Source organism: Pristis pectinata, chromosome 16 (genome assembly GCF_009764475.1).
Source record: "Pristis pectinata isolate sPriPec2 chromosome 16, sPriPec2.1.pri, whole genome shotgun sequence".
NCBI classification, from domain to species: Eukaryota; Metazoa; Chordata; class Chondrichthyes; order Rhinopristiformes; family Pristidae; genus Pristis; species Pristis pectinata.
The window spans coordinates 33145125-33166063 of record NC_067420.1 but is presented as its reverse complement, the minus strand read 5'-3'; the positions used below and the strand labels follow the sequence as shown (position 1 = coordinate 33166063).

General features: G+C 42.9%; 1 protein-coding gene across 2 annotated transcripts in view; it reads right to left on the bottom strand.

Moving 5' to 3' along the window:
• Window positions 1–2381: 2381 nt before the first annotated feature.
• rbbp8l (retinoblastoma binding protein 8-like) overlaps window positions 2382–20939 on the bottom strand; it is a 64603-nt gene continuing 46045 nt past the window's right edge. For both annotated transcript variants that reach the window (XM_052031446.1, XM_052031447.1), the window contains exons 13-15: window positions 20148–20277; window positions 8221–8350; window positions 2382–2634 (exon numbers count right to left, since the gene is read on the bottom strand). In XM_052031446.1, coding sequence (XP_051887406.1) covers window positions 2625–2634; window positions 8221–8350; window positions 20148–20277 — 270 coding nt within the window. In that variant the 3' untranslated portion in view covers window positions 2382–2624. The remainder of the gene's footprint in view (window positions 2635–8220; window positions 8351–20147; window positions 20278–20939) is intronic.

The following is a 20939-nucleotide window of genomic DNA, read 5'->3' as shown; positions in this document are numbered from 1 at the left end:
GTTCCTACAAGTTATCCAGAGACAAATTGTGGTGTCCTTTTCAAAAAACTAATGAATCAAGTCTGAGATTAACTGCAGTTACAGGCAGGACAATTGTTAGCCAATTGTTGTTTTAGTGTAATGAGATGCTTCACCAAAGAGCAGTGAAATACAGGACATAAGACAAACTGATATGTTTGATACATATACGCAGGATTAGGATTTGTTTTTATCTCACATAATTAAAGCTTTCAATTACTCCTTACTTAGAAAAAGGATTAAACTCTATTCATTTCTAGTGTGTTTTATACCTGACTCTGGTTTAGCTGCTGGAACATGAATGCACAGATATGTGTCATTTGATTTTTTTCCCCATGGATTTACAGCTAGCGAGGTGGCTTTGAGAGAAAAAGAAGTAAAGAAATAGAACAATGGAAGAACAATGTTAAAACAGGATTGGCATCTGCCACTTTGAAGAAAGTACATGCTTTTCGAGAGTTTACTTGCAATAACTAAGTATCAATGGCAAATATAATGATACACAGAATTAATAATCACAAGCTTTTCTTAAAAAAAGTTGTAGAGGAATTCTACATGGTCACATATCTATCCAGGGAAAGACAACACAGTTGAACAATTTCTCTATAATGTCTTCTGATACTTAGAAATGGTAACATGGTGAAAAACATTTGTTAACATAACAGTGGGTTCCTGTCCAATTTTGTTTGGGTGTCCTATTTTCCTAAGGCATTATTGTCTGCCTGCACTGCACTTTTTCTGTAACTGTACCACTTCATTATGCATTCTGTTATTGTTTTCCCTTGTGCTACCTCAATGCACTGTTGTGATGAAATGATCTGTATGGATGGCGTGCAAAACAGTTTTTCACTGTACCTCAGTACATGTGACAATAGGAAACCAATTTACCAATTTACTTGCACAAAGGCAAAGCTGTCACGTATAGAACTTGAGTGACAAAAGTTATACAAAGGCCATTCCTCTGCCATTTCCTACCATTGTGGTTGTAGAAGTAGTCAACTGGGAATCATTTTGAGAGTGAGGGGAGAAAGTTGCTCAGGGAAACTGGAGGAAGTGAAGGGGAAGAATTGTGGAATGGCAAAGCCGGGGAGAGGATCCTGCTGTGGATAATATTGGGGAGGGATTTTGGAGAGAAGGTTTGGTTATGGAGATAGTCGGTGGGGAAAATGGCTGAGATGGTTGGAAAAACAATGGTAGATGGAGTGGTTGGGGAGATGATATAGAGAGGGGATAAGTCAGCAAAATAATTGAGCTAGTCTGGATTGGGAAAGAATTGCCTGAGCACATAGGTAGCAAGGGGGACAGGGTGGGTGGAAAAGAGCAGTAACAAGACAAACTTAAGTAGGGTACTTACCTCAGGCATTCCAGAAGCAGCTTAGGGAAGGTTAGGTCCTTTGAATAATGCCAATCAGGACTCACCCTCTAGTTAAAACTTGCTTCAGTGCATGGTACAATTTCACAGAAGTATTTGTTCAAGTGATGCATGACATTTGATGTTTCTGCACATGTCCAGTAGACTTGTGCATCAAACATTTTGAGTACCAGTTTCTAATTTCATAAAGTGTGCCACCGACATACAACACAATAACATTCCATTGTATCACAGACAAAAGTACTGTCTTGCACAATAGAATCTCTAGGCCAATGTGTGTACTTGGACTGTTGAAGCAAAACATTGTAAATCATTAATTAGCACCAAAATTTGAACTGGTTTACCAGATACATGAACAGATTGGCCTTTCTGGGAATGAGAGCATGGAGATGAATGTTTTCTATTAGAGATGAGGAGGAAAGTCAGAGGGAGGTTTCTAAAAGGGGGCTTCTTGGCTTCCTAACTCAATAAAGTTGAACAGAAACAGAATGTTCTAAACAGTCAAATGATGACTAACAGAAGAACTGACTGGTAAAATAAGACATAGAAATATGAATGAAAGTCTGAATGCTTCCTCTGTTCTCTTTAATTTTACGAGTAAACTGAATGTAGGCAATGAATGCAGTTCTTAATTTATTTGTGTACACAGGCCATTTTATATTAATTTGACATTAAACTGTAAATCTTGTTTGGAGAGGTTGTGAGAATGGCCGTTGTTGGGAAATAGTAGTACATATGGCAGCAGCTATAAGGGGGTTAGGGTTAAGGTTGGTGGTGTTGAGTAGCATACAAACCTGTGTTTCATCCGATGTGGAATGTTTAATATGGATATAAAAGGTGGAAGTGATCCATTTTAACAGTAATTAAGGCATTCTTCAAATCGGTAAGAAATTGAATGTTACAAATGTAAGATATTTTCAAAAATGTAAGTTAGGTTAGGTCATAGATACAATATTGCGACTCTGTTGGTGTAACTTTTTAATTTGGCCTTCTTACGTATATAACACAACTGATTATGAAAAGCGAAATGAATTTCTGTTCATGTACAAGTGTTCAATTCTAAATGTGCTGTCGACCCGCTGGAAGGCTCAGTTGACAGATTAGATAATGCAGAGAAAAAGATTAGAAGTGACAGAACTGCAGTATTAAAAAATCTTGTATACATTCTCTCTGGTCTCCGAGGAACTTCAATCTTCAAATCTGTTGCTTCCCAATTTTCATATAAATGTTCTTCTTAGTTTTGACTGAAAAAGAAAACATATTATTAAGGTGATAATAGGATCCTGTAAAATGCAAAGTTAATGAATGTTAATACATACGTCTGCAAGCCCTCTATCAACAAAAGTAGTTAATGTTACCAAATAGTATCAAAATACTTTATTATAAATATCACCAATTTTCCCCCAATACTTTAATTATACCTGCTGTAACTAGGTTGCCCTATTATTTCAGTGAGGAACAATGCAAACGGTTTTTGTACCAAATTACAAAAAGATGACGAGACTACTATTATAAAATGTTATTCGTATTGCTTTATTATTGTCACTTGTACTGAGGTACAGTGAAAAGCTTTTGGGTGAATTTTGCTGGGGAAAGGAATAGGTTTCTTTTTTTGCTCCTGTCTTAGTAGCAAAGGTCCAGAATTTCCCCAACCATCCTCTTGATTGGATTGAAGTAATCACTGTGTTATTGCGTGAAGTTTGTTCCAGTATTTAGACAAAGGCGTTAAGCTGTTTAAGAGTTGGTGGATTAACATTATTAAAATAAGAGAAATTTAAAATGATCACGTTAATGTATCTTGCATATACATTCATGTATATTTTGCATATACATCGTACAATAACATTTCAACTTAAATGTAGTTCAGCATATCCTACAGGGTGAATTTCCAGTTTTGCACACATCAACCTTTCTTGTGGATATTTTGTAGATGAATATGAATGCAATCAATTAATAGTTTAATTATGGACAATTTCATGCAATGTGGGCTATATATAAAATGAACTGAAGCTAGTTAAACTTATTAGAACTCTTCTAGCTAACAGTATGAGGAAAGGTTCATCCTATCAGTCAGTGCTAAATTTGAACTCAAAATCAAGTTGTGAAAGGGCAATGTGCTAATCTAACAAAAAAAATCACAAAGCACTTCAAAGAAGTTTTAAACAAAACTAATGTGTTATATGCTTCTTAAGGAGCATGTCAACAATTTGCACTTCTTTAATGCTTTTAACATGGTAAAATGTCACAAGCTGTGTTACAGGGGCCTTACCAGATAGAACTTCACGGTGAACCATCAAATGAATATAAAAGTTTTCGGCAGTTGACCAAAACCTTGCTCAAAAAGGTAGCTTTTATGCGGTGCTTTACAGTTTAATTCATTGCCACATTCAGTCTGACAAGGCCACTGTAAAATCTCTTGTGACATTCTACAACTTAGAGGCATTATTTATTTGCAAATTGTTGACAAGTTAGTTAAGAAGTGCAAAATGCGTTTTTGTTCAAACTTCTTCCAAGTGCATAATGAAGTGCTTTACAAGACAAAAGAGACGAAGGTTTAGCAAGGGACTTCCAAAAGTTATGGCTTTGGCAGCTGAAGGCACTCCTGCCTTTGGAGGCATGCAAGAGGCCAGAACTGGAGGAATGCAACTCTCTCTTGAATATCAAAAAAATCTGCAGATTCTAGAAATCTGAAATACAAACAGAAAATGCTGGAAACACTCAGCAGGTCAGAAATGTTACCTCCATTTTGCTTCTTTGCACTGATGCTGCCTGAATAGATATCTGAAAGGAAGGATGATAATTTTTAATCTGAGGTATTGCCAAATAAGAAGCCCCTGGGCATTAGTGGCCACCAGGGTGGTCATTGGTAAATGTTCGTAGATTGGGATTAGAGGTGGAAGATGGGCAAAGTGCTCAGAGTGATGGAAAGTTAACAAGACTCCCTAGTTATTCTTCCATAATAACACCTTACTGTATCTGCAACTCATTTTGTACAATATGATATCACATTTATATTTATGAAAGAACAAAGGTTCTGAGATAATATTTTTGAATTTGTCTTCCTTAAACTTCTGCATCAGATTGGGTGGAGATTTCAGCAATCAATGGGCTGAATCATTTTAATGAGAATGATAATTTCAAAGTAAGGATTAAGTAGCATTAAAAATTTTGCTTGTATTATATTCTTTCATTTCGATAGTTTTTGCCGCCTCTCCTTTTCATAAAAATCGACTCCTTGGGGATTGAGGATGACTTACTCCTCCTCCAGATTCTGAGGTGGTTAATGAGACCAATGCAGACTCTTTCCACAGATGGGTAGCTGTTGATGGTCTGCTCCTTCCACGGATACACAGGCCCGTGTATCCGTGCTTTGGTTGCATGGACTCAAGATTCTCAATATCATTGAATTCTCCTTCTCCAAGAGTCTTCACCTGATGTCCATGTTCATTTCCAGCAGGGGGCAGTGATTGGTAACACTAACCTCCATGCTGAGTTTCCTTCACAGTCACTCATTGCAATGAGTCATTTCAACGAGCAACAAAGGCAGACTTTGTTCAGAGTAAAACAGTACTTTTCATTATTTTGTTCCCGTCATATAACAACAAAATAAGTTGATCTTTCTTTGCAATCACGATTGGTGCACCACCATATCTGAATATACCTTGATACATTCACATCCAGTGGCACCACCTATTGTAATCAACCAGTATTACATTTGCACCACATCACTTAACAAAGACTTCACAATCTACCTTGTTATGACCTTGCACCTTATTGTCGACCTGCAATGCACTTCCCTGTAGCTGTGACACATTACTCTGTATTTTGTTATTGCTTTTACCCTGTACTACCTCAATGCATCATGTAATGAATTGATCTGTACGAACAGTATGCAGACAAGTTTTTCACTGTACCTCGGTACAAGTGACAATAATAAACCAATACCAATACTAATGGTGGCAAGCAGAAACTCGGCAGTAGTCCCTAGTGGAGGTGTTATAGTTGCACACTCTTCTGTTCTTGCTGGTAGTAATGCTGCTGTTCTAATATTTATAGCTAAAGTGGATAATATCAATAGTTCAGCTAAGCAACTTCATATTGGAAGACTTAATGAATACAAATATTATTTCAGTCCCATACATCGATGAGGTTGAATGTTGGCTGATTCCTTCACTTATTTTCACCAGCACTGTTTTAGGGCTACCGGGGATGGGTCATAAATGTTAGCCTTGTCAGTAACCCCTGCACCCGCCCCCACCCCCCCATCCCGAGAATGAATGAGAAGAAAACCAAATCACAAAGGTGAAGAAATTCACCAAGTTGTGTGCTTTTGATCTGCAGAGAGAAGAAAGGCCCCAGGTTTGACCCCTTGTCTGCGCTGAGTACTCCCTCACTGTTTGATTGTGAATAGGATGGGACAAGAGATAGAGTTGATTGGGTGAGAGACCAGAAGCAGATAGAGGTGCACCTTAGACAGGAGAAGGAAAATGGCTGGCTATTAACTTAGTGTTTCAGGCATTTCACAAGCTTGCACACTCCCTTTGAGTACCCACAATCCCTGCATTAAATGCATTGTATTTTTTTTTGCCCACTGCTATGTCTTTGGGCTGCTTGGAGATGGACGTGGAAGATCAACCCATCAATGAAGTGATTACTCTCTGCTCAACCATTAGAAATTGGAGAGGTAACAATTGCTTCTTGGGTGCAGAAGCCAAGAACAGCAAACATCCCATACATTCACTGGGAGAGTTTGTGGGCCTTTCCTGGGAAAAATCTAGCTCTCAGTCTTTTCAAAGAGGTACAGGATAGATACCCCACACACAACCACACCTCTACATAGACCTCTTGATGTGGAAGGATGGACAGAAATATTCCACATACTTCCCCCCAAATGAATCTTATGGACTGGAATCTTGGTCAAACTTGGCTTTGCTCGATTTCTCAATCCCCCATCAGGGATCCGGCCCACCTACTTGCACCTTAGGTCAAAATAGGATTTGATGGCCACTAATATTTCAGCATTGCTGAAAGAGTTTATAACATTTTCCAACAATAAACAGGGACTCAAAATGAACTCCATAATAATCCATTCATGGTAAATTTCTCCTCTTCTATCAGTAGGGGGCAGATAATGAAAGATCCCAAATTTTCTTGGAATTTAAAAGTTGTTCATCTGGAATCAACTAATATTCAAATGACGCAATTATTTAAAATTAAGCACCTCTAAGTAAACTTACATTTCAGAATTCAAACAATTGAATAATTACTCCTTGTGGCGCAGAATATGGTTTTGAACAATCAGGGTCAAACTGCATTGGAAACTGTTTTTTAATCATCAGGTAAAATATTAAATACAAATTGTATGTACAACAAAGTGACTAAAAACTCAGGTTCATCAGCACAAGGCCCGGGGATAGTACCTGACAACACTCATGTCCGTCAAGTATACAACAACATTTAATACCAAAGTGAGGTAGAGCAACCATGATTAAGTGAACATACCTCAAAAGCCAACATGATGAATATTTAGCAGTGGACAGCCTGATCCTATATGCCAAACATTAATCTCTTTGCTAAACCTGCCAATGCAGTGATGTGGTCTTTCTGTGTAACTTTATTTATCTATTAATTTCTATTGGACTGTTAAGACATAAATTGGTAAATTGGTTTATCATTGTCACATGTACCATGGTACAGTGAAAAACTTTGTGTTGTATGCCATCCATACAGATCCTTTCACTACAACAGTGCATTGAGGTAGGACAAGGGAAAGCAATCACAGAATGCAGAATAAAGTGTTACAGACTATAGAGAAAGTGCAGTGCAGGCAGACAATAAGGTGCAAGGCCATAACGAGGTAGATTGTAAAGTAAATAAATCCATTTTATTGTACCAGAGGACCATCCAATAATCATAACAGTGGGATAGAAGCTGTCCTTGAGCCTGGTGGTACCTGCTTTCAGGCTTTTGCATCTTCTGCCTGATGGGAGGGGGGAGAAGAGAGAATGTCTAGGGTGGGGTCTTTGATTATGTTGGCTGCTTTAATGAGGCAGCGAGAAGAGTAGACAGAGTCAATGGAGGGGAGGATGGTTTCCGTGATGTGCTGAGCTGTGTCCACAGCTCTCTGCAGTTTCTTGCGGTTTCGGGCAGAGAAACAAGTACATTTTTTTAGGCTGGGATTCTTCACTTTGGAATGGAGGACTGACCCTCTGAGGACACCCAGAACCTTACCCAGCTACACACCCATTGTATTGTCTGCTGTATAGAGAACCTACAGCAAGAAAGACACAGCTGAAAAAGATTAAAGGGGCAGGAGATGGGAATACCTTTCCCAATGGAGGCCTCAGGGTTGGGGTGCAAGTCAGGTGGCTAACTGAGTATATGACTATATATTGGTTGCATTGTATTGTCCAGTTTTCCTCTCTTTGCTATTCCCAAAACACACCAACACAACATTCAAGAATCTAGTTGAGTGCTGTATGAATTGTGCAGCAGGTAGGATAGCAGTTAGCATAACGCTATTACAGCACCAGTGATCGGGGTTCTATTCCCGCCGCTGTCTGTAAAGAGTTTGTCTGTTCTCCCTGTGACTGTGTGGGTTTTCTCCGGGTGCTCTGGTTTCCTCCCACATTCCAAAGATGTACGGGTTAGCAGGTTAACATGGGTGTAATTGGGCGGCGTGGGCTTGTTGGGTTGGAAGGGCCTGTTACTGTGCTGTATATGTAAAGTTTAAAGCTTAATTCATATTTTCAGATGGTGACAGGTATAGCACAGGTACAGACTGTGATAATGTACAAAAAAATTTAGAATAATTACCAATGAATCCTTACCCTTCTGAAATCAACTCTGAAAGGCTGGAAGCTTTGTTTTCTGGGATTTTTGGATTGGATTGTGAGGAATGTGTGTGCACTGCTTGAGTCAGTTTACATTTTCTAAGTCTTCTTCCTCTCTTGTACGCAGCTATAAATAAACAAATGATTACATGTGGACATTTAGGGTGTGCTTCCCAATGACTCAAATGTCAATGGTCAATTAAACAACAAACAAATAACAGGGAAGAAGACAATTAAAATGCACACATGGATTCTTCAACTCAGCTGCAAATATCAACTTAACCCATCAATTTTGGCCCGTTTTATCCCACCAGCTGTCATTTAATTGCTGTTTTTATTTTACTCACCTGTCTTTTTATGTAGTGGGAATGTCCGGGGATGGAAATCAAATTATGTTCTCAGATGGACTCACATCACACATTGCCCACCTGAACAGCATTATCAAGATTGAGATTTTTCTAATTGATACTGAAATCTCTTCAATTATCTAACGTGGAGATACCTTATATTCAAGCGTTTGAAGCAGCAATAAAAGTGAGTGATATAGATCACAAATTCAACAAAAACTATATGATGAACGAGGTAATGAAACTGCATGATTAATCCAGAAAAGGAACTGTATTATGCGGTGAGATTTCAGGGAGAAAAACATATCTAACTTTATATTTCATAAATATTGTATTTAGATATAATGTATTTAGGTCTAATGTCACTTAGGTGTAATGTTATAGGTTGTGGTATATCAATATACAACTTGATATAGCACGACATGATAGAGTTTATATTTTGATACATTTATTCTATTTTAATTCTCTTGTAACAGAGTTGAGATCACCTGGGCTGGCATAGACTATTTCAGTGGGTGACTGGATGAAGTGCACAAACTTTTCTCAGTACTTTCTTAATTACTCTTAGTTTCTTTTACTTTTGTGAGTGATGTCACAATAATTCTATTGATAACCAATCTAGTATCATTCACTAATGATGTAAGGCTGATAACTTCCAAGAAATGTAAGTGACAGTGGTTAATTCTAACATTGAATTTATGAATCACCCTTTTCCCAAGGTTTTAGCTGTGACTCAGCTGGTAGTCTCTTGCCACAGGGTTAGAAATTTCTGAGTTCCACTCCCACTCTGAAGATTTCAGTAGACAAATCTAAGTTGGGTGAAATACCTGATGTGTGGTCTGAATATGGCTCTGTAAATGTGAAGCGTTGTTCCCTTGTTGTGATTTATCAACTCCTTTCATTCCAATAGCCATTTGTGTATTGCATTGCTATTTATCCAGTTAGGTACCTATTACATAGGTGGAAATAACAAGATAATAAAAGGGCAATGGTGTGCTTGGTTCTTGAAGCCACCAGACCCCACAGCATCACATATGGAAGTAAGTATAGGGGATGGTGAGAGAGGGATTTAAGAGGTGTTTGGTCTTATTATAAAGAAACTGTGTATTTCTTATCTTTCAAAGTTAATAATTATCATCCTTTCGAGATACTGATGCAATATTCTGTTTACTCACACTCTCTCATGTCTGGTACAGCTTTGTCATTAGAAATGTATGGTATGCAAGGCAAATGCTGCTGCTTATCAAAGGTATTATGAATGGATAATCAAATTTCAAAGCTAGAATAGCAGGCAACCGTTAATTTTGACAACAGTTTGCTCCCCATCCTTGGCTGCCTATGAGAATTTGGTGTGCTGTCTTCCTGATTCACTGAGGTCCTGTCTTGAGTCTGGTAGCATAGTGATAATATTACTTGATTGATAATTCAGAGACTTGGATTTATGATCTAAATGAGAATTCAAATTCTACCAAGTATTTGTAAATTTGAATTCAGTTTAGAGAAAAAAGACAAAGTAATCTGGAGTAAAGAGCTGGTATCAGGAGAAGTAAAATAAAATAGCAGGAATAGGTGAGTTGGCCTCTTCTGCCATTCAATAAGACCTTTCAGCAACTCCACTTTATCTCTTGAATACTTGAGTATCCAATGGTCCACATAGATTCAGAAACACAGCAGAGCTTCATACTCTTCCCTCCCGGAAAACGGTCTCCTGATTCAAGCCACAAACACCACACCTTCAGTTAATGATGCAAAGTAATATTGCTTAGAGTGATGCTCCATTTACAGAAGTCTCATTTTGACTTCTTCTCCCAGTGACAAAGGGAATGGGTATCTGTCTCCCTGCCAGGAGCAGGGATAATCTAGGCCTTTGCTTCAACGCGGTACTGGTTGAGTGCTGCATTGTTAAAAGTGCTGTCAAACCAAAGCCACAGCTACAAATTGAGTAGACACAAACAATGTCATGGCAGGATTTGAGGAGCACCAGCTCTCTCCCAGTGCCTTACCCCACATTTATTCCTTAACCCACATTACCAAAGCACGAATTAAATGGCAATTGATAACATCAATGCTTCTGTGTGTATACGGACTGTCATTTTTCATCATATCACTGTGACTAGACTTGCAACGTAATTCATTAGCTGTAAAACATTTTAGGGACATTAAAAGTGCTAAAGTAATATTCTGTGATAGCTTAATCTTTGTTACGTGTTATGGCATTTATTTTAATTTCAATGAATGGAAGAACAAGCTTGAGAGGTTAATTGATCTATTCCCCTCCTCTCTTCCAATTTACTGCTAATATCTTTATTTGTGTAAATTACAGAAAAACCATTTTCACAAGTGTTGGGCTAGAGATTTGCGTTCAAGTGTTAATGCCCAGATATGAAGAGCACTGCACTATACTCCAAAACCTACAGAAGACAACTGAGGCCACTACCATATAATGCACAGTACTAATGACCAAAAACAAATTTCACCCCTTATGTTTAATTATTTTTAAAAGTTTTCTTCTCTTGCCCTGACTCTGAAAGGGTGGACTAAATTGGGACCTCCTAGATCAAAGCCAGATCTACATTGCAAACCCACTAAGATATTTCCTCTAGTTCAACAGCAAAGTAGAAAGTTTACTTGCCTCCATGGTGCCATTTTGCCATTGGAAATATTTTAATCAGAGTAGATCCAATATTAAATCTGACCAGGTGTAGCGACTCACCGTCCGAGCAAGCGAACCTGCTTGGCGGTCAGGTTGCGCGTCGTCGGAGTGGCGAGGCCCAAGATGGCACTGGGCCTTCGTCTTCCCCAAGCAATGGGGAGAACCCGCATGCGGGAAAGGTTTGATGACGTAGCGCATACGTCATTTCTGTTTTCAGTGGGCGGGAACCGTTCTTCTTAAAAGGCCCACGCAAGGTGGGAGAAAAAATCAGTTTTGTTCTGCAACTCATCGACTAGTGTCTTACTTTCGCATCGCGGTAGCAGCCGCTACATTGGTGACCCCGACGGTCCAAACGGATTTTGGGGCCACACAATGGACGACAACGCAGCAGCCAACACAGTGCCACTCAAGCTGCCCACCTTTTGGACGCTTCGGCCCCGTGTCTGGTTCGACTAGGCCGAAGCACAATTCCAACTTTGGCAGATCACCTCCGACTCCACACGGTACTACCACATGGTCAGCTCCCTGGACCAGGAAACAGCCGCCCAGGTCGGCGACTTCATCCAGTCTCCTCCGGAGGAAGGCAAGTACCTCCTTTCAAAGACCTTCCTATTCGGACCTTCGGCCTCTCCCGTCGCGAGTGCGCCGCCTGCCTGCTTCATCTTGACAGCCTGGGGGACAGATCCCCATCAGCCCTGATGAACGAGATGCTGGCCTTGGCTGAGGGACACAAGCCCTGCCTGACTTTCAAACAGGCCTTCCTCGAACAACTACCCGACAACATTCACCTGCTGTTGGACGACGCCGATCTCAGCAACCCACGTGAGGTAGCTGCCCGGGCAGATGTCCTGTGGAAGGCCAAACACGAGAGCGGGTCGTCCGTCGGCCAAATCGCCAGACCGTGGGCTCAATGCCTACCTAAACCAGTCCCAGCAACTGAGCGACCACACCCCAGAAACACAGATGATGACACTGGCGACCAGCTGTGTTTCTACCATCAGAGGGGGAGCGTGGAGGCCCGTCGATGCCGCTCACCCTGAAAGTTTGAGGGAAACGCAGGGCCAGCCGCCGCTGATGGCTACGGCAGCTGGCCACCAACACAGCCTCCTATTCGTTCAGGACAAGCAGTCCGGGCATCGTTTCCTCGTCGATACTGGAGCAGAGGTCAGTGTTTTGCCCATGACTGGCCGCGACACTCGTAGCAGGCGACAGGGTCCCGCACTCAAAAAGCCGCAAAAGGCACAACGATACGAACTTTCGGTACCCGTATAATTCAATTACAATTCGGCGACAGCCGTTTTACATGGAACTTTACCCTTGCCGCCGTCGCCCAGCCACTCCTGGGAGCCGATTTCCTTTGGGCCCACAGCCCGTTAGTCGACCTGCGAGGGAAGCGGCTAGTGCACTCCAGAACATTCCAAAACTACTCCCTGGGAGAAGCCAGCCTACCAGCCCCACGCCTGGACTCCGTTTCCCTGTCTGGCAACGAGTTCACCAAGCTCCTAGCCGAGTTCCCATCGGTTTCGGCACCTCAGTTTATAAATTCGATGACCAAACATGGGGTGCGGCATCACATCATTACCACAGGGCCACCCCTTCATGCCTGAGCACGACGACCACCTCCAGACAATCTCTGCCCGACAAAGGAAGAGTTCCGCCGCATGGAGGAGCTGGGGATCGTTTGCAGGTCAGACAGCCCTTGGGCCTCCCCCTGCACATGGTCCCCAAAGCCACCGGTGGGTGGAGGCCCTGCGGCGACTACCGCAGGCTGAATGACGCCGCCACCCCAGACCTCTACCCCGTCCCTCACATCCAGGACTTTGCGGCGAACCTACACGGGGCCCACATCTTCTCCAGGGTGGATCTTGTCCGGGGATACGACCGAATCCCGGTCCACCCTGACGACATCCCCAAAACTGTGCTCATCACTCCGTTTGGCCTCTTCGAGTTCCTTCAAATGCCGTTCGGCCTTAAGAACGCAGCGCAGACCTTCCAGCAGCTGATGGATGCGGTAGGCTGCGACCTGGACTTCGTGTTCATTTATTTAGATGACATATTAATCGCCAGCTGTGACCGCCAACCTTTCCCACCTCTGCCAACTGTACTCCCTGCTCCGTGATTTCGACCTCACTATCAACCCGACCAAGTGCCAATTCAGACTCGACTCTATTGAATCACCAGCGAAGGAGCAACACCCCTACCCGCCAAGGTAGACGCTATCCGCCATTTTGCCCATCCCAACACGGTCAAAGGCCTGCAAGAATTCCTGGGGATGGTCAACTTTTACCATTGGTTCATCCCTGCAGCAGCCCGTATCATATGCCCTTTGTTCTCACTGATGTCTGGCAAGGGCAAGGACATCGCCTGGAACGACGAGGCCGCGGCTGCCTTCATTAAGGCCAAGGATGCCCTGGCAGACACTGCGATGCTGGTACACCCTAGGACAGATGTCCCAACTGCCCTCATGGTGGACGCATCCAAAACCGTGGTTGGTGGGGTACTGGAACAGCTAATCGAAGGCCGTTGGCAACCCTTGGAATTTTTCAGCAGGCACCTTAGACCACCCGAACTGAAATACAGCGCTTTTGATGGGGAACTTCTAGCGCTGTACCTGGCGGTCTGGCATTTCCGGTACTTTTTCGAAGGCAGGCCTTTCACCGCTTTCACTGACCATAAGCCTTTGTCTTTCACCTCCTCCAAGGTCTCCGATCCCTGGTCAGCTCGTCAGCAGCGACATTTGTCCTACATTTCTGAATTCACAACGGATATCCAACATGTCTCTGGAAAGGACAATGTCATTGCTGACGCACTTTCCAGACCGACCATCCACAGCCTGTCCCTGGGTGTAGACTACGCGGCCCTGGCTGATGCACAGCAAGCCGACGACGAGCTGCCTAGCTACAGAACCGCAGTCTCGGGCCTGCAGCTCCAAGATTTCTTAGTCGGACCAGGTCAGCAGACCTTCCTTTGCGACATCGCAACAGGTCAGCCCCGCCCTATAGTTCCTGCAGCCTGGCGGAAACGCGTTTTTGACTCAGTACACGGGTTGGTGCACCCGACCATCAGATCAACTGTCTGACTGGTCGCCAGCAAGTTCGTCTGGCACGGCCTGCGCAAACAGGTCAGTGAGTGAGCCCGCACTGCCAGACATCAAAAGTCCAATGACACACCAAGGTCCCACCACAGCAGTTCGATCCTACCCGTAGAAGGTTCGACTACATCCACGTTGACCTCGTTGGTCCCCTGCCAGTTTCAACAGGAGCCCGGTACCTCCTTGCCATCGCGGACCAGTTCATTAGGGTTGCCTCTGGCCACCCTCTATCCGACATCACGACTGATTCCTGCGCCTGGGCGCTGCTCACAACTTGGATCTCGCATTTTGGTGTTCCGGCCCACATCACTTCAGACAGGGTCGCCCAGTTTACCTCCAGCCTATGGTCCGCATTAGCGAACATGCTAGGGACGCAGCTGCACACCACCACGGCCTACCACCCTCAATCAAACGGGTTGGTAGAACGTTTCCACCACCGTCTGAAATCAGCTCTGATGGCCCACTTGAAAGGTCCTAACTGGGTCAACGAACTGCCTTGGGTCCTGCTCGGCATACGCACTGCCCCCAAGGAAGATCTCCACGCTTCGTCAGCTGAACTTGTGTACAGTGTGCCCTTGGTCGTCCCAGGGGAGTTCATACCCGCCCTTCGGGGGCAAGAGGAACAACCCGCGGCAGTCCTGGAAAGACTGCGTGAGAGGCTCGGCAGCTTGGCACCGATTCCCACTTCGCGGCATGGTCAAGCCCCATCCTGTGAGCCCAAGGAACTATGAAACTGTAAGTTCGTTTTCGCTTGCAGGGGCACACCCCCGGCACCGTTGCAACGACCATACGAGGGGCCGTTCCGGGTCATCAGGAATAATGGGTCCACCTTTATTTTGGACACTGGGGGCAAGGAAGAAGTCTTCACGATGGACCGCCTCAAACCAGCCCATTTAGATCTACAACAACCGGTCGAGGTCCCAACACCACGATGCAGAGGCCGACCTCCTAAGCAATGGCTAGCACAGCCCGCAAACCTTGGGGACCGTATCGCCGGTTCTGGGGGGTGTTGTGTAGCAACTCACCATCCGAGCAAGCGAACCGGCTCAGTGGTCGGGCCGCGCGTCACTAGAGCGGCGAGGCCCAAGATGGCGCTGGGCCTTCGTCTTCCCCGAGCGACGGGGAGAACCCGTGCGTGGGAAAGGTTTGATGACGTAGCGCATACGTCATTTCCGTTTTCGGTGCGCAGGAACCATTCCTCTTAAAAGGCCCGCGCAAGGCGGGAGAAAAAATCAGTTTTGTTCTACAACTCATCGACTAGTGTCTTACTTTCGCATCGCGGTAGCAGCCGCTACACAGGCTTGTTTTTGATTTAATTCTACAGAACCATCCATGTTTGAATGAACTCATCAAAAATCAAAAGAATACTTTAAGCTCTTTGCAATGTCACTCAGTCTTTGAATGCAAAAAGAAATGTTCACTTTTCAGAAACAACAAGCCCATTGCCTCATTGCAATCTCTTATCTTCATTTTGCAACACGAGCTTCACCCTGAGAAACCTCATGCGATCCTAATTAAATGTTGAGTTACAAAATGGCATGTTGTTTTGAATTGAAGGTAAATAAAGGTCTTGTTTAACAAGTGCTTTTAAAGAATTCTGTGCTGATATCACTGTCTCCAGTGGCATAATCATTTTGTAATTAATTAACAGCGAATAAAAGGTATGCGTAAACTCCATAGTTTAACGTCTGCCTCACCCTTTCTACATATATTCATCATAAATAAATGTAGACTGAAGGTTATTTCAGGGAAATATGTTCCCAAGACCCAGATAACTGGGAACTAAACAATGTAGCTATAAATACTTGCAGGTAAGCAATCCATATATACCACAAGAAATGAGCACATTTGCCAGTCTGGGGATTTTATCTTCAGTGAAAAATTTCCTTCAACTTGGCAAATAGTTAATTGCACAAAAACTGAATTTTACAAAGATACCATACCATTTCCTGATATTACATAGAAGTGTGTTAAGAGTAGTACTAATGCCCTTTGGAATGCCATCTGCCTTGCATACACACATTTATGATGGCAGTTGTGGTCGCTGTCTTATTGGTGAGGGCAGGCAGATTCTGTGGCAGTTAGTGTGAAATGCTGATCTGGTATTAGCAGTGTCATTTTAGAACCAAGTATTCCAGCTAACATCTGCTTTTACCCTCACACGCATAATAAGTGTTCATCAGCAGGAAGGGATTATCAGATGATTACAGTTGCTGATGATCTTCCTGTGATTTCAAACGTTTGTTGGATCCTGCCAGGGACTATGTGGCAGGTTCTGAAGGGTTTCTTGCTTAATCCAAGGCAAGTCACAAATTGGTTGGTCCTCACCATGAATGCATTAGTTGGTATCCTTGGAACACAACATGACTGGAAGAATGCATAAAAAGGCAAACAGAGTAGGATGAACCTACAGTTGCAGGAGGTAGGGGAGTGGAAGAAGGGATCTCAACCTGGGGCCATTGCCATCCAGGTTTTGAGGGAGCAATTCCCCAATCTGTGTGAGATTCCTGTACTTCAGTAAAGACATCCTCACTTAAATCTGCCACCTGCCTCAGGAAGCTGTAACCTTCGAACAGGAGAAGGGTTACATTGTCAATGCTGTCAGTGTGACACTGGACATTAATGAACCTGGCTCCTTCCAGGCTAGAACTGGATAGTCTTGCAACAGCTTAGAGAATTCCATCCATGGTTGTGTAAGGGAGGTCACTGTGGCTCCTTATTCAAAGGGAGACAACTACATTTCATTACCTCTTGCCAGAGGCAGCACGCAGAGTGGGAATATGTCAGTTTCCCCTGCGCAGGGGGCTATCGGCAGCTTATATATCACATTGCAGGTGCTCGGCACCAAATCTGCTGACACAGCGGCTGAAAGCTATTTTACTCCTTCACTGTCTAGCCACTGACAGACAATCAGCAGCCAGTCCTGCAGGTTAATACCCAGTACATTGAGCATAATGCTTCATATCTTCACTCTTCCTCAGTCTATCTTGCCAGCCACATTGAAACACAATGACATATTCCTAAGTGATAAAGATGGTGTACTGTCAATGTGGCTGACGGCTCTGATTTACAGCTTGTACACTCAGCATGAATTCAGTGAAGGCAACACTACCAGGCAAGATCTGATGGAGCAGGCCATGGGTAGACTGGAACAGCTCTTCAGCTGCCTGGACCTCACTGTAGTCATTCTGTGGTAGGTAACCTTGGCACAGTGAATGTTACCTTTCTGAGTACTATGCTGCATGTTGCACAACCTTGCTGTTGTGAAGGGATGACCCTTGTCCCCAGATGAGGAACTGAGAAGCAGGAGGAAGTGGGAAGGAGAAAGGGGAAGGGAAGAGAAAGTACAGAAAGTACCTCTCCACCATGAAGAATAAATTCAACTATGATACCAATAAATGGAATACCAATCTCTTCATCAACTCATCAACCAATTCATTGTCTTTGGCTTTCCACTGCCACTGATCATCACAGTGTCCCAGTCACCAAGAAAAGTTAATATCCAACGCAAACTAAATATTTAAAACCAATTTATAGCTGAAAGAATCTTATATTGTACACAAAGGTCATCCAGTGCATTCCATTTGTATCTATGTCAATGAAGTTCCATGCAAATAGCTTCCCAGAGGTTGGTGAAAGGCTGTCGAATTGCAGGTAAGAAGGCTGCTTATGACTTCGGAGGGTGACCTTGAGCAGCTCTGGGTCTGGAAAGCCAAGTGACAAACTGCACCAACTCAGCAAAATGACAGAGATTCAACCTGTCTGTCTGTCTGACTGACAACAGCAAGGAAACTAGCAGAACAGAATGGGTAAGGGTAGGAGGGCTTGAATTCTCTTCAGCATATTAATCCAAAGTCCTATGGAAAGTAAAGGACATTACAAAACTAGGCATGGTGGTCAGATAGTTGACAATTAATGTAAAATGACAGGTCTCCCAGCGAAACAACTGTCAAAGACACAACCCTCCTGTAGAATCTTTGACTGAAAGACATTTCAGAAGCAAATCGTAATTAAGCAACTCAGCAGGAAATCCAGAACATCAAAGCCCCGGTACAGTAGCCTCAAATGTTCATTTTATTCTGTTCTAAGAGAGAGTGGCTTATAACCAATTTTACCCTTGAGAGCATTGTGACCAGCAAGAAAGGATGCATAATCACTTACAGTTTTGCATTTCCTGTTCTGATACCTGTTTAACCAAATCAAGTGGAGGATCTTTACCCCATGTTTTTGGGTTAGATTTTCTGCAAACTGCACAAAAGCATCCCTAGACAAAAGCTGGGAAGCATTTCCACTTCCTGTCCCATGTTTGCCTCGGCTGTCTTGGGCCCAAGGGGATTATGTTAATATGTAAGAAAGTGTAATTTGGCAACTGACTTTCATTAGCAGCCTGATTAAGATCTAGGTTCCATATGGAAATTTCATGTTTGATTTCAGTAACAGTTAAGTATGGATTAATGCAGACTGTTAATAACTGGGCACTGGGGACACTCAAGGCTGTGCTTCTAGAAGAGATTGTTGTATACCACCATGTTGAAATCAAGGCTTTATTACTTCAATGTCTTTGGCCCCTGTCTGGATTGTTGATCTATGGAAAGGTTTTTGTGCAATTCTCCTTTTGTCAGTTGTGCCTTGGTTAGTGGCACTCCTGCCTCTGAGTCAGTAGACTCAGGATTCGTGTTCCATATCAGAGACTCAAATGTAAAAATCTAGGCTGATATTACACTGCAGTAGTGAGATAGTGCTGCATTGTCAGAGGGCAGGCAGGGTATTGTAGCGTTAGCATAACGCTATTACAGCACCAGAGACCTGGGTTCAATTCCGGCTGCTGTCTCTAAGGAGTCTGGATGTTCTCCCAATGTCTGCGTGGGTTTCCACCGGGTACTCTGGTTTCCTTCCACATTCCAAAGACATATGAGTTAGGAAGTTGTGGGCATGCTAAGTTGGCACCGGAAGCGTGGTGACACTTGCGGGCTGCCTGCAGAACACTCTACGCAAAAGGTGCATTTTACTGTGTGTTTCGATGTACATGTGACTAATAAAGATCTTCTAAATCTTATGTTGTCTTTGGATGGAAAATTAAACTGGGGCCTTTTCAACACTCAGCAGTAACAAATCACAAAGCCCTACCTTGAAGTAGACCAGGGATATTATCCTGATTAAAAAAAAACTACAGATTCTGGAAATGCGAAATACAAAACAGAAGATGCTGGAAGTACTCAATGGGTCAGACAGCATCTGTGAGAAAGAAACAGATTTAATATTTCAGTCCAATGATCTTTGATGAATAGTTATTGGCTAATTCACAGCTGTCACCTGGGCATTTCTAGCATTTTCTGTTTTTATTTCAATTGTTCCTTGTGTCCTGGATAATATATATTCCTTACTCAAAATTGTTAAGAGAATGGGGAAGATCTTCCAACTAAGTGTTGGTACTTCTGGTACTCCTGTTCTCCTTGGAATCCTGTAGTACAGTGACACATGACAGTGACATCTTCTGCTGTACCACCCATGATGTTGGCTGCCCTTACACTGCACTGGTGGCCTCCCTGTGGATTCCAACAGGGTAGCGCAAACTTCCACAGCTTCCCAGCTCTGATGGTGGGAGACTTGTCCATTGCACTACACCAGATTAAACCCAGCACAAGTATTGCTTCATTGAAATGAATGTGGAAGTTTGCTGTTCGCAAACTGGTCACCACATTTTCTACACAACTAATCTTTAAAACTACTGCTATGGCTGCACAGTAGTTTGGGATGTCTTGAACAGTAAGAAACAAAGACAGCCTTTCATTTAAAATAAATACAAATCTATCAAAAACTGGTCCATTCTTACCGGATGTCCAATAGTCCTGGGGTTTCTTCTTTTTCTTTTTTTTTGGCTGGCCTGCGCTACGTTGAGATTGTTGCTTCTCATTTTCAGGTTTACTCCCCTGGATTTCGTGTGCTTCTTGGAATTTATCAGCCTAATATGGTGAAAAATGCAAATTCAAAATGGAAAACCACAAACCTTAGAGAGCTACAGTTCTCTTTTCCCACTGAACTTTATTTTTGGACACTTTAATGGCATCTAATAATCAGCAGATTTATTTGCTCCCTGCATCTAAAGCCAGTGATTGGATGCTATTGTTAATACTACTAAGTGAGGACTTGATCATTTTTAATTTTTAAGGGGCTTTTTAAACAGACTTCTCTAGACTGTTTTGCATTGAATGAATAGATTCTATTCATTGTCATGGCTGGGGATAAGTAGGGGCATCCATAACCTGCACCCCACCCCGCCAGCCTCCAATAATCAGCCAAAAAAATAAGCAAGCTCGAATATATGAAGGCATATACCCATTCACCCCATAACACTAAGGATAGACATACATACCTCTCCAAAAATCTGTGAAAGTCTATGAAGGCTTCCCTGCGCATCATTGATAATAATGATTTATAATGAAAATGGGAGAAGAGTTTTGCAGTAAAACAGGTTTGATTGTATCTTTGCATCCCAGCTATTCATTGTTCTAGGATATATTTTGGTAGCATACATCTAACTGTATAGTCTTGCATAATGTTTAGGATTAGACATAGGGGCAGATAGTGCTTTTGCCTCATAGCGCCAGCAGCCTCGGTATAGAAT